Raw genomic sequence first — 11,878 nt, 5'->3', positions numbered from 1 at the left:
TTTACAGTTTTGGTTAAGTTTAACATGTTGGCTCCCTGCTGTACTAGAGTTAACTAGGAGAAAGGATGAGATGTGCTATTTGAGGGTTTGAATTGGTTAGTTAGGGTGGCCTTATTTTCCAGGATTGTATGGCTTATAGTGCCAAGTTGTTTTATAACCTCAGGGACAATGCAGGTACAGGACCGGAATATTAGCCATGTTCCCTGGGGGTATTTTTAAGTATAGTTTATATACAGTTTGCCCAGCACTCCAATGTTCTAGCAGTCGTTTTATTAGCCAGTGATGATGGCTCATGGCAGTTTGCCCAGAGCTGGTGATTGCTGGAGTGGCATGATATTGGAGAACGGCGGGTGATTATCTAGGCAGGTTGCAGTGGCAGGTGGAGAAGGCAACAGGGCCAGAGGGGCAGAAGTTAAGGTTGTATGCTAAGTCCTGCCTAAAAGGTGAAGGCTGACCTGGAATTTCTGAGGCGGGACCGTCTAGGTAGGCCGTTGTGATAGGTTGGTGTTAGGATTAGTCCAGGTGAGGGCAAAGAGAAAGTAGGATTTGGGGTGAAGGGGAATGGTAAAGAAGGCCTTTTTAAGGTTAAGAACTATAAAATAAGAGGTAGTGGAGGGAATGTTTGATAATAGGGTGTATGGGTTGGGGACTACAGGGTGGAGGGGTACCACCGCCTTATTGATAAGGCGCAGGTCCTGAACCAGGCGGTAGTTGCAGGATGACTTTCGGACCGGCAAGATAAGAGTGTTACAAGGGGAACTGGTGGGAATAAGGAGTCCCTGGGCTAGGAGTCGGGTGATGATAGGCTTTAGGCCCTGGCGGTGAGTTTTTGAGATGGGAAATTGAGGACGTGAGGGAAAGTGGGTAGGATTTTTTAAGAAGTATTTTAACTGGCGTGTGATGTCTGGCCACTACAGGCTTAGAGGTATCCCATACCAAGGGATTAACCACATTAGGAGGGATGGGGGTTGAAACGAGGGGTTGAGACCAGGTGTAGGTTTGGTTAGGAAGGGCAGTAGGAGGTGAGTGGGTGATAGGTTTGAGTATGGGGGGCCAGTAAGTTGGAGAGTGGTCCCCACAGTTTGGAGAATATCTCGTCCTAACAGGGGAACTGGGCATGAGGGTATGATTAGAAAAGAGTGAGAAAAGGGGTGTCCTTGGAGGACACAGGCTAAAGGATGAGTTTGATTAGGGCAGGAAGGCTTTCCATTAATTCCCATAACTGAAACCTGGGAAGGTATACTAGGCCCTGAGTAGGAAGGCAATACAGAACAGGCAACCCCCATGTCCATTAAGAAGGAAATGGACTTATCCGCTACTTGCAGCATTTCCTTAGGCTTGGCAAGGGTGATGGGGATCTTCGAGTTTAGGCTGCATCAATTGTCCATGAGGGCAAGGAGTTTAAATGAATGGACTGCATCCTTTGGACCGGCCTGCCCCTTACATGGAGGTGCAGGGGGTGAGCCTGTAGTCTGGAACGGGCAGTCTACCTTCCAGTGTCCAGTCTGTTTGCAGATAGGACAGGGTCCGGGGCTGGACATGGATGGGGACACAGTTAGGTCCAGTGCCCCTCCTGGTCGCGTTTGAAGCAGGGCCTGGGTGGGACCTTTTTGGAGGAACTTGGAGGAGTTCCTTATACTAGACGCTGGGCGAGCTGCTGGCCTTAGGGCTACTACAATGGCTTGGGTTTGGAGGCTTACCTGTTGCTGTAAATGGGCCTTGTGGGTGGCCTTAGCCTTTTCCTCTTGGCCATTAAAGACCTTAAATGCCATGTTCACCAGGTCCCTTATGGGAGTTTGGGGGCCCTCCTCTGTCTTTTTCAGTTTCTTTCTAATATCTGGTGCTGACTGAGAGATAGAATGGGCTGCTAGGAGGGTAGTCCCTGCCACGGAGTCAGGGTCTACCTGGGTATGGAGGACTATAGCGTTGGTTAATTGGTCAAAGAAGGCAGCTGGGTTTTTAGTAGGACCCTGGGTTATTTCATGCAGCTTATTATAATTAACTACCTTCTGAGCTGCACCTTGCATGCCCACTAGGAGACACTGCAGCATTTGGTCTTGGCGGTGGCGGTTATTTTGGCCGGTTTGATAGTTTTAATTAGGGTCGGCATTGGGGACCACCGCTGCGCTTACGGGCATTTGGGGATTAGTGAGGTGTATTTGATTAGCGTGCACCTGAGCTGCTATGGGGATGTGATTATGCTTATTAGGAGTAAGGGTAGAGGACAGAATTACATAAATGTTGTGCTAGGTCAAGTTATAGGCCTGAGTGAGATAGCGAAATTCTTTAGTGTAAACAGTAGGATTGGTAGAGAATGACCCTAGGTGTTTTTAATGGTGGATAAATTAGAGAGAGAGAAGGGAACGTGTACTTGGATGACACCTTTCGTTCTAGCCACCTCGCAGAGGGGATAAAGGAGGGAGTTATCATTGGTGGGAGCACTGTGTAGGTGAGTGTGAGCACTAGCAGGAAAGGCTATGTTAGGACCTGGGAGAGCAGAAGGGGGTTGGCGTTTTGAAAGAGGAGGGGCAGGAGGGATTGGGGATTTTGTGTAGAGGGGACAAAGAGGGGAACTCCCATTGGTGGGAGTGCTGTGTGAGCTAGTGTGGGCACTAACAGGAGAGACTATGTTAGAACTCGGAGGAGGAGGAGGAGGAGGGGGGTTGGGAGCAGCTTGAAAGAGGAGGAGGAGGAGGGGGTTGGGAGCAGCTTTATGCTTTATGACGTCCCCATGGAACTGCGGGTTGAGGCCCACACAAGCCCCATAGCTGTTAGGCCATGGGACTACACATAAACTCACTCATTCACTCACTCATGCCGGGGGTAGGAAGAGAAATTGAAACTACAGTTACTCCATAAAGCAGGAAAAGGCCGTTATCTAGAGAGAGAGAAAGAGAGGGAGATAAAGAGTTAAAAGTGGGAAACTGCCGCCAGCGGCCGACATCGAGAGAGAGAGAGAGAGAGAGAGAGAGAGAGAGAGAGAGAGAGAGAGAGAGAGAGAGAGTTAGGAGATAGGAGCAGAAACATGAGCCGAGAATACAGCCGAATCTGGATTTGCTGCTTAGAATTTACTTAGTCATCCACTTACTTGTGCTGAGGTTAGGAAGAGAAACTGAAAGTGGCAGTTACTCAATTAGCGGGAGTTTACATGCCAAAGGGCGAGTTTGAGATAGACGTTTTAGCGGCATAAGCTGGGGGTTTCGTCCTGCTCCTGGGCAGGGCCTGAAGTTGTAAACGGGGCTTCTGATTACCCAAACATTAGCCGCTGCTGCGAAGATGATCGGAAGTGTGGCTCAGCATCCCGGGCCATCACACTGAACACCTGAGACTATGAGAGGGTTCAGGAAGGTGGGGACGTCTCCCTCAGATTCCTGGCCCTGAGAGACCCCTTACGGGGAGAAGACAAGAGTGCAGGGACATCTCCAGTATGCTCAGGTCCTCGGGATGAGACCGGGGCCCAGGGCCCGTGGCGAGAGAGGAGAAGGAGTCCCTGATGCAGCCGCGTTTATGAGCAGGGAGTCCATAGAGCAGGCAGCAGGAAAAGTTATGGGCAACAGAAGTCTTACCTCAAGGTGAGAGGCTCCCTTGTTCGGCTTTGAGTGGAGGAGTCAGTTTCCCCCAGGAGGGGAGGGGTCTTACAACTCCTCCCGGGTTTCGGCACCACTTGTAAGGTTTGAATGAAGCAACCAAGGTTTGAATGAGGCAACCGAGGCCAGTTATTGGAACAAAGAAATTTAATTAGCTCCTGGGCGAGGTTCCACGGTCCGACAGGAGGGGCCGGAGAAGTCGTGCTTCTCTTCTTGGGGCGTGGGGTTTTGTAGGGAGTGGAGGTAGCTGATTGGCTGTGGGGAAACAAAGAGGAGGCAGTTTCATTGGTTATGAAGGGACTGGGCATGGACGAGGTGAACAAAGCAGAGGTAGTTTTATTGGATATGAAAGGACTGGGCCCTGGCAAGGGGCTGGTCAAGGACGTACGGGGAAAGCTGCCATAGGGCAAGTCTTTGGCGGACTTTTTCAAAATTTTGGTGGGTGCAGGGCTGAGATTGGAATGCAGAAACGGGTACAGGGAGCCCGCGTGGAGAGGGCAAATGCTGAGTAATGCGCTCAGAATGATGATGTAGTTTTCAGGCATGGAGAGAGAAGGGCATGTCCATTCGGCTCCCAGTGAGGTAACCAGCCTTACACTGACCTCAGGTGATCCATACTCCTCAGCCTTCCAGTGTCGGGATTACAGGCATGAGCCATTGCACCCAGCTAAAATACATCTTAAGACTAATGAAACAGACTTTGCATAGCAATATGACACCAAATTCCAACCTACCTGTAGTATAGTGTCACAGGACAGGCAGCAGGCCCTGAAGGAAATGAAAGTATTTTACCCTCCACAATGTGTTTCTTTGATGTATTTTGAAATGGTCCTGCAAACTGTGTCTGCATTCTGTAGAGAATTCCCTTCCCTTTCCAGGTCCTTTCCTGATCCGGAAGAGAATTAACTGAGACTCTGGCACCTTGTTAGGTCTGTGGAGCGCTCTGAAGCCTGCCCCCTGGAGGCCTCACTGCATGATGAAACCTTGGTGTCCACAACGGCTCATCTTAACCCAGACATTCCTTTCTATTGATTGCAGGTCTTTAGATAAACTCTTTTGACCAACTGCCCATCAGAAAATTTTTGGAATCTACCTGTGATCTGGAAACTGCCTCCCTTACCCCACCTCGAGTTGTCCTGTCTTTCCAGACAGAACCAACGTACATCTTACATGTGTTGATTTATGTCTTAAGTCTCCCTAAAACGTATAAAACCAAGCTGTAATCTGACCACACTTGGCACATAGGCTCTCCTGGGGTTGTGTCATGAGCCATTGGTTACTCATATTTGGCTATAAATCTCCTTTATAAATTTTATAGCATGTGCATTACATCTCCATTTTATTTTCTGTTTTGTTTTGAGACAGGATCTTGCTCTGTTGCCCAGGTATAAATAGGATAGCATAGTATAAATCTCTTCAGATATTTTACAGAGTTTGTATGTTTTCATTGACAGGACAGTGGCTGCTCACAGGAAAGGGATATCTTTTGGGGTGTAGAACTTTATGAAAATACTAAAAGCCACTGAGTCAGGCACTTCTCAAACTCCTGACCTCGGGTGATCTGCCAGCCTTGGCCTCCCAAAGTGCTGGGATTACAGGTGTGGGCCACAGCACCCAGCCTGAATCATACACTTCTAAAAGGTAAATTGTACAGTATGCGAATTATATCTCTATTTTATTTTATTTTTTGTTTTGAGACAGGGTCTTTCTCTGTTGCCCAGGCTGGAGTGCAGTTTCGCTAGCTCAGCTCACCACAACCTCCACCTCCCGGGCTCAAGCAATCCTTCCCCTTCAGCCTCCCAAGTAGCTGGAACTATAGACGTGTGTCACCATGACCGGCTGAGTTTTGTATTTGTTGTAGAGATGAGGCTTTGCCATGTTGCCCAGGCTGGTTTGGAACTGGACTCAAGCAATCCATCTGCCTCTGCCTCCCAAAGTGCTGGTATTACAGGCGTGAGCCACTGTGCCTGACCATATATCTCAATTTTAAACATTGAGAGTGGTTCTCTTCTTGAGGGTGGGCCAGCCAGTGGCTTCACTCCCTAGTGCCAGCCCGAAGCCCCTGTTCTTTCCTTTGCCCCGTCTTCTCTCTAAGGCATGAGCCACCAGCTCTGGCCACACTTACCTTATGGAGCCCACCAGCCCCTTTCCTAAGCCGTAGTCTGAAACCTCACTCAACTCCAAAGACGCTGTCTGTCTTGTTTTCCCCTCTAGAATGTCTTTATAGATTTCTTCAGCTTTCTGGGCACGGTGACTCATGCCTGTAATCCCAGCACTTTGGGAGGCCGAGGAAGGCGGATCACCTGAGGTCAGCAGTTCGAGACCAGCCTGGCCAACATGGTGAAACCTTGTCTCTACTAAAAATGCAAAAAAATTATCTGAGCATGGTGGTGCATGCCTGTAATCCCAGCTATTCGGGAGGCTGAGGCAGGAGACTCGCTTGAACCCTGGAGGCGGAGGTTGCGGTGAGCCAAGATTGTGCCGTTGCACTCCAGCCTAGGCAACAAGAGCGAAGCTCCTTCTCAAAAAAAAAAAAAAAGATTTCCTCAGCTAGCCTCCTTCCCTCCCACATGGTATAGAGAAGGCCAGCTCATTGTCATCCGTACAGAAAGTTTCGGCCCTGAGGGCATTTTAAATACAAACATTTTAAACTGAATATGCCAACTCTATAGAATTTCCATCAAGGACACGCTCTCCAGAGCCGACTCCACGGAGCTTAAATAAATCCTTGATCAGTTTCCGAGAGAACACTGTGAAACTGCATAGTTCTCCTCGTTTTCATTTTTCCTTGTTATCGTATTTGATTGTTTCCCTCTGACGTTTTATATCGTCTCAGCACAGGCCTCCCGATGTCCACCAAGCCCTGTTTTCTTGGATTGCAATTCGCAGGTCTAGATTTTATCACTAAGCCCTGATTCTTCCACCCAAGTTTAGGCAATAGCACATTTTAGCACATTTTTTCCTTGAGCAGCCTTTGCCCTTCTGAGTTTTATTTTCTCGAATCGTCCTAATATTAATGTTCACTGTGGTCGAATGAGAGACTGAGATTACATTTATTTCTCAGAGAAGCTAAGCTTTAAATAGATAACACATGCTCGTGGGGGGAAAAGGGGAGCAGTGCAAAAGGACGCACAGAGGCAGACCTCGCCCCTCCTGCTGGCCCCTTGCCCACTTGCCTTCTGCAAAGGCCGTGTCTCGGACGGGGTACCTAGGATGCTGGCTCTGACCTGGAGACCCATGGCAGGCAGGAGCCTCCCGGGAAAGGGAGGAGCGGCAGAGAAAGAGGTGGCTGCAATGCAGTCTCAGGGAAGGCCCAGCTGCCCGAGGGAGCTCCTGAGCCCGCGCTATTCCTGGTGGGAGTTCAGACGAGGGTCTTTAGGCTCTGGGTGGACCAGTCATTCTGCAGCCTTTCTTGGGTATGACCTGGGGCAGATTCTTCATCTGGGGACAACTGGCCCCTCCTCCCCAAACCAAGACCCTGCAGCCAACACTCCCCAGAGCTGGGGGATGCGTTCTCCTAAAGGGACCTAGGCAGCCCAGCCCAAAAACTGCTGTCACACTTTGTCCCCAAGTTACCTCTGTCCCCTCCCTACCCTTTGCAGCCAAAGACTTATTTTGAATTCTTATTTCTTAGACCTCTGGAGCACCCCACGCCCCCGGCCTGGGTTAGCTGTCAGGAGCCGCTGTCACTTCCTTCCTTTCCCACTGCCACGCCACCCCCTCGCTGCCTGAGGGGGAGCCCACGCAGCGGGGGCAGCTGGGCCTCAGCCTCAGGCAGCCTGGGGAGCAGAGCCTTAGAAGCCACGCTTCTTCTTTTTCCTCTTTTTTTCCTGAAACAACTTTGCAGGGCTCTGGAGTTATAAAAAGCTCCCATGTGTCACTTTCTGGCGTTTGGGCAGCTGGCGAATGCCACCCGGCCTGCACTGCTGTCCTCCCAAGATTTACCCCTGGATTGATGGGCTGGGCTTGGCAAAAGCAGCTGGAGGTTATCAAAAATCTGTTGCAAGGAGCATTGTTAACTTATGATAAAAATCGAATCCAAAACACCCTTTTGCAATATCCCCTCCCAATGTCTACCAGAGGCAAAGGCAGAATTAAGACTCAGGGTCAAGCCGTGCATGGTGGCTCACGCCTGTAATACCAGCACTTTGGGAGGCTGAGTTGAGCAGATCACTTGAGGTCAGGAGTTCAGGACCAGCCTGGCCAACATAGTGAAACCCCGTCTCTACTAAAAATACAAAAAAAAATCAGCCAGGCGTGGTGGCCAGCGCCTGTAGTTCCAGCTACTTGGGAGACCAAGGCACGAGAATCGCTTGAACCCAGGAGGCAGAGGTTGCAGTGAGCCAAGATCGTGCCACTGCACTCCAGCCTGGGTGACAGAGTGAGATTCTGTCTCTAAATAAATAAAAATTAAAAAAGAAGCAAGGTCTTGGGATGTAGGAAAGGAGAATGAACCCCACGTGGGAGGACAGGCCACCCCGACATTGATCCACTCGGCCAAGGGTTGAGCATCACTTGTCTGGGTGAATGACTCTGGACCCATCTCAGGTGTGGTTGCAGGTGACACATCTCCTCCTGTCCATCCCCAGACCCATGGCATCTGTCCCCGTCCTGCAGAAGGAGAGCGTGTTCCAGTCGGGAGCTCACGCCTACAGAATCCCTGCCCTGCTCTACCTGCCCGGGCAGCAGACCCTGCTGGCCTTCGCGGAACAGCGGGCAAGCAAGAAGGATGAGGACGCGGAGGTGATTGTCCTGCGCAGGGGAGGCTATGATGCACCCACCCACCAGGTTCAGGTGAGGCAGGAGGCGGCTGCCCTTGCTCCCCAGGGCCCTGCACACACCCTTTGCTGCCGTGATCAGGGGCCAGGCTGGATCTCACGGAATACGGGGACAACTTCATCCCTCCATGGCTGAGATCTGGGGGAGAGATAGAGCAGAGAAAATGCTCCCGGTGGTCACCTGGACCTCTGAGGTCACCATGAATATGTCCTGTTGGCCTCCATCTGTTTTCCTGAATGAAGGAGTTTCCCAGCATCCTTGATAACCTGAGGGAGGAATGGTTCAGTGTTGCATAACGAGAGGTTGTGTCCTTGAGTAAAATTAACTTGGGGTGCTGGGGCAGAGGATGGCTTGTGTTCTGAAGTTCCAGATTATAGATTAAGTAATTAATCCTGATGACAGCACCCAAGGCTGCCTGATCATATTTGAAGGGTTTAATATTATTATTATTACTTTGAGATGGAGTTTTGCTCTTGTTGCCCAGGCTGGAGTGCAATGGCATGATCTCAGCTCATCGCAACCTCTGCCTCCTGGGTTCAAGTGATTGTCTTGCCTCAACCTCCCGAGTAGCTGGGATTACAGGCATGTGCCACCATGCCTGGTTAATTTTGTATTTTTAGTAGAGACGGGATTTCTCCATGTTGGTCAGGCTGGTCTCAAACTCCCAACCTCAGGCCTCCCAAAGTGCTGGGATTACAGGTGTGAGCCACTGCGCCCGGCAGTGTTTAATATTATTATCATTCCTTTGTGGTCATCACTACGCAGCTGTTTGAAGCACGTGATTTGAAGCAGATGGACCTAGGTTCAAGTCCTTGTTCCACCACTGACCAGAGGTGTGGTCTGGGCAATTCCTCTCCGCTGTCTCAGTCTCTTGATCACTGTAACAGTGGAGCTATTTACAGTTGTCCCCCAGGGGTTGAGGCATTAGATGAGACCGTGGATGTTAGAGTTTTGGTGCCGTGCCTGTGCTTAGAATTGTTCAGTGAGGGTAGCTGTTACTAAATGGGGACAGACAGGATATATGACGTAGACTTGGGGATTCTGGAAGTTCAGTGTGAGTCCTGCTTGGCTACGTGAGTAGGATATGGAGCACAGAAAGGGAGAGGTGACTGTCACACTCTGTCCTGTACTGACAGGCTGTTGCAGTTCCTGCCGGGGCTTTGCTATTCCAGGAGGGCGAGCTGGACTGGGCTGGGAAGTAGAGCGACCAGGATGAAGTTGGGAATGGCTCAGGCACTAGTCATCTTCATATCGTGTCTGGCATGTGGGTGTTCTGTAAATGCATATTGATGGGAATGGAAGAACAGAGCCACTCAGCTGAGCGTGGCTGCCTTGGAGGGGTGGGGTGGGGAAACGTTGTGAGGATATGAGTGCTGCATGAAGAGTTGTCCTCGATGACTTCTGCCTCTAACCCGGGGAGACACGCCCGTGCGCACCCATCCACATGCACAGCTCCTGGCACCATCCCCAGCTGTTTCAAGGCTGTCTTCTTCTTCCTCTCTCCCCCATCAGTGGCAAGCTCAGGAGGTGGTGGCCCAGGCCCGGCTGCATGGCCACCGGTCCATGAACCCATGCCCCTTGTATGATGAGCCCACGGGGACCCTCTTCCTCTTCTTCATTGCCATCCCTGGGCAAGTCTCGGAGCAACACCAGCTGCAGACCAGGGCCAACGTGACGAGGCTGTGCCAAGTCACCAGCACTGACCATGGGAGGACCTGGAGCTCCCCCAGAGACCTCACTGATGCAGCCATCGGCCCAGCCTACCAGGAGTGGGCCACCTTTGCGGTGGGCCCAGGGCACTGTTTGCAGCTGCGCGACAGGGCCCGGAGCCTGGTGGTGCCCGCCTACGCCTATCGGAACCTTCACTCCATCCGAAGGCCGAGCCCCTCTGCCTTCTGCTTCCTCAGCCACGACCATGGACACACATGGCAGCGAGGGCACTTTGTGGCCCAGGACACCCTGGAGTGCCAGGTGGCCGAAGTCGGGGCTGGGGAGCAGAGGGTGGTGACACTCAGTGCGAGAAGCCACCTCCGAGCCAGGGTCCAGGCCCAGAGCACCAATGATGGGCTTGATTTCCAGGAGTCTCAGCTGGTGAAGAAGCTGGTGGAGCCGCCCCAGGGCTGCCAGGGGAGCATCATCAGCTTCCCCAGCCCCCGCTCGGGGCCCGGCTCCCCAGCCCAGTGGCTGCTCTACACTCACCCCACACACTCCTGGCAGAGGACCGACCTGGGCGCCTACCTCAACCCTCGGCCTCCAGCCCCTAAGGCCTGGTCAGAGCCGGTACTGCTGGCCAAGGGCAGCTGTGCCTACTCAGACCTCCAGAGCATGGGCACTGGCCCCGACGGGTCCCCCTTGTTTGGGTGTCTGTACGAAGCCAATGATTACGAGGAGATCGTCTTTCTCATGTTCACCCTGAAGCAAGCCTTCCCGGCTGAGTACCTGCCACAGTGAACCTGCCGTGCCCACCCCAAGGGCCTCCCTTTCCCTCACACCCGGCTCGGAGGCTCTGTGGCTGCCTCTTCCTCCTGTGGCCCCCGGACGTGGGAGCCACTCTTGGGTCCCTTTGCTGGCGGCGTGCGGGGGGGTCAGCCTGTTGCTCCTTTGCTTCTGCACGGTTCCAGTCTTCCCAAAAGTTATATTTTCAGCCCAGAAACCAAAAGTGCCTGTGTTCCTGTTGCCCATCCATAGGAAAGGCGAGGAGGGCCCTGCAGGTCCACTGTCACCCTGCCTGCCCGTCCCCCAACCCCAGCTTTGTGTCAATCTTGACAGATTTCCTAATTCAACCCCTCCCTTCTCAGGAACCACTCATCGTGTTCCTGGGGAAGAGCTGAGACAATGATGTAAATTAGCAGAGATGCATGTGTGTTCGTGTGTGTCTGCGTGTGTAAGTGTGTTTGTGTGTGTCCATGTGTGTCTGTGTGCATGTGTGTTCGTGTGTGACCCTGTGCATGTTTGGGAGTGTTCCTGTGTGTCCATGTGTGCATGTGTATTCGTGTGTATGTGCATGTGTATTCATGCGTGTTCATGTGTGTCTCTGTGTGCATATGTTCGTGTGTGTCCATGTGTGTCTCTGTGTGCATGTGTTTGGGTGTGTTCCTATGTGTCCATGTGTGCATGTGTGTCATGTGTATCCATGCATGTCTGTGTGTGCATGTGTGTTCATGCATGTGTGTTTGTGTGTGTTCATGTATCCGTGTGTGCATGCTGTTCATATGTGTTCGTGTGTGTCTCTGTATGCATGCGTGTTCTGTGCATGTGTGTCTGTGTGCATGTGTGTTCATGTGTGTGTTTGTATGTGTGTCCTTGCCAATGCTTTGGGGCAGACAGCATAGGAATAGCTTTGCCGGGAGTCAGGTAGGGTCTAGGAGAATTAAGCTAGCTTAAGTCATTGTGTTAGCGTCTTGGGAGTGCTGGAACAAATTACCCCTAATCTTCGTGGTTTAAAGCAACGGAAATGTATTCTCTCATAGTTCTTTCTGGAGGCCAGAAGCCTGCAATCAACATGTCTGAAA

At 51.5% G+C, this 11,878-nt stretch overlaps 1 protein-coding gene across 4 annotated transcripts; it reads left to right on the top strand.

The window, feature by feature from the left end:
- Window positions 1-395: 395 nt before the first annotated feature.
- NEU2 (neuraminidase 2) lies at window positions 396-10,817 on the top strand. Of its 4 annotated transcripts, XM_021676892.2 has the most exons (4): window positions 396-483; window positions 4,466-4,516; window positions 8,177-8,381; window positions 9,879-10,817. In XM_021676892.2, the coding sequence occupies exons 3-4, from the start codon at window positions 8,181-8,183 to the stop codon at window positions 10,815-10,817; spliced, it is 1,140 nt and encodes a 379-aa protein (XP_021532567.2). In that variant the 5' UTR covers window positions 396-483; window positions 4,466-4,516; window positions 8,177-8,180. The 4 variants fall into 4 exon arrangements, with proteins under 4 accessions (XP_021532567.2, XP_012289467.2, XP_064228858.1 ...); XM_012434044.3 differs by lacking the exon at window positions 4,466-4,516; XM_064372788.1 differs by lacking the exons at window positions 396-483; window positions 4,466-4,516 and adding an exon at window positions 521-821.
- The last annotated feature ends 1,061 nt before the right edge of the window (window positions 10,818-11,878 follow it).

The sequence above is a fragment of the Aotus nancymaae genome, unplaced genomic scaffold (genome assembly GCF_030222135.1).
Source record: "Aotus nancymaae isolate 86718 unplaced genomic scaffold, 86718_ANA_hifiasm-v0.15.2.pri h1tg000008l, whole genome shotgun sequence".
Lineage (NCBI taxonomy): Eukaryota > Metazoa > Chordata > Mammalia > Primates > Aotidae > Aotus > Aotus nancymaae.
The sequence above is the reverse complement of the archived record's forward strand: the minus strand, read 5'-3'. Positions and strand labels throughout refer to the sequence as shown.

What these genes read in the sequence shown, in the direction of transcription:
- NEU2 (XM_012434043.3), top strand. Translation starts at nt 3,445, where the DNA reads ATGAGACCGGGGCCCAGGGCCCGTGGCGAGAGAGGAGAAGGAGTCCCT. An exon ending in AACAGAAGTCTTACCTCAAG is followed by an intron (nt 3,573 to 8,176) that starts GTGAGAGGCTCC and finishes GTCCATCCCCAG; the next exon opens with ACCCATGGCATCTGTCCCCG. An exon ending in CACCCACCCACCAGGTTCAG is followed by an intron (nt 8,382 to 9,878) that starts GTGAGGCAGGAG and finishes CTCCCCCATCAG; the next exon opens with TGGCAAGCTCAGGAGGTGGT.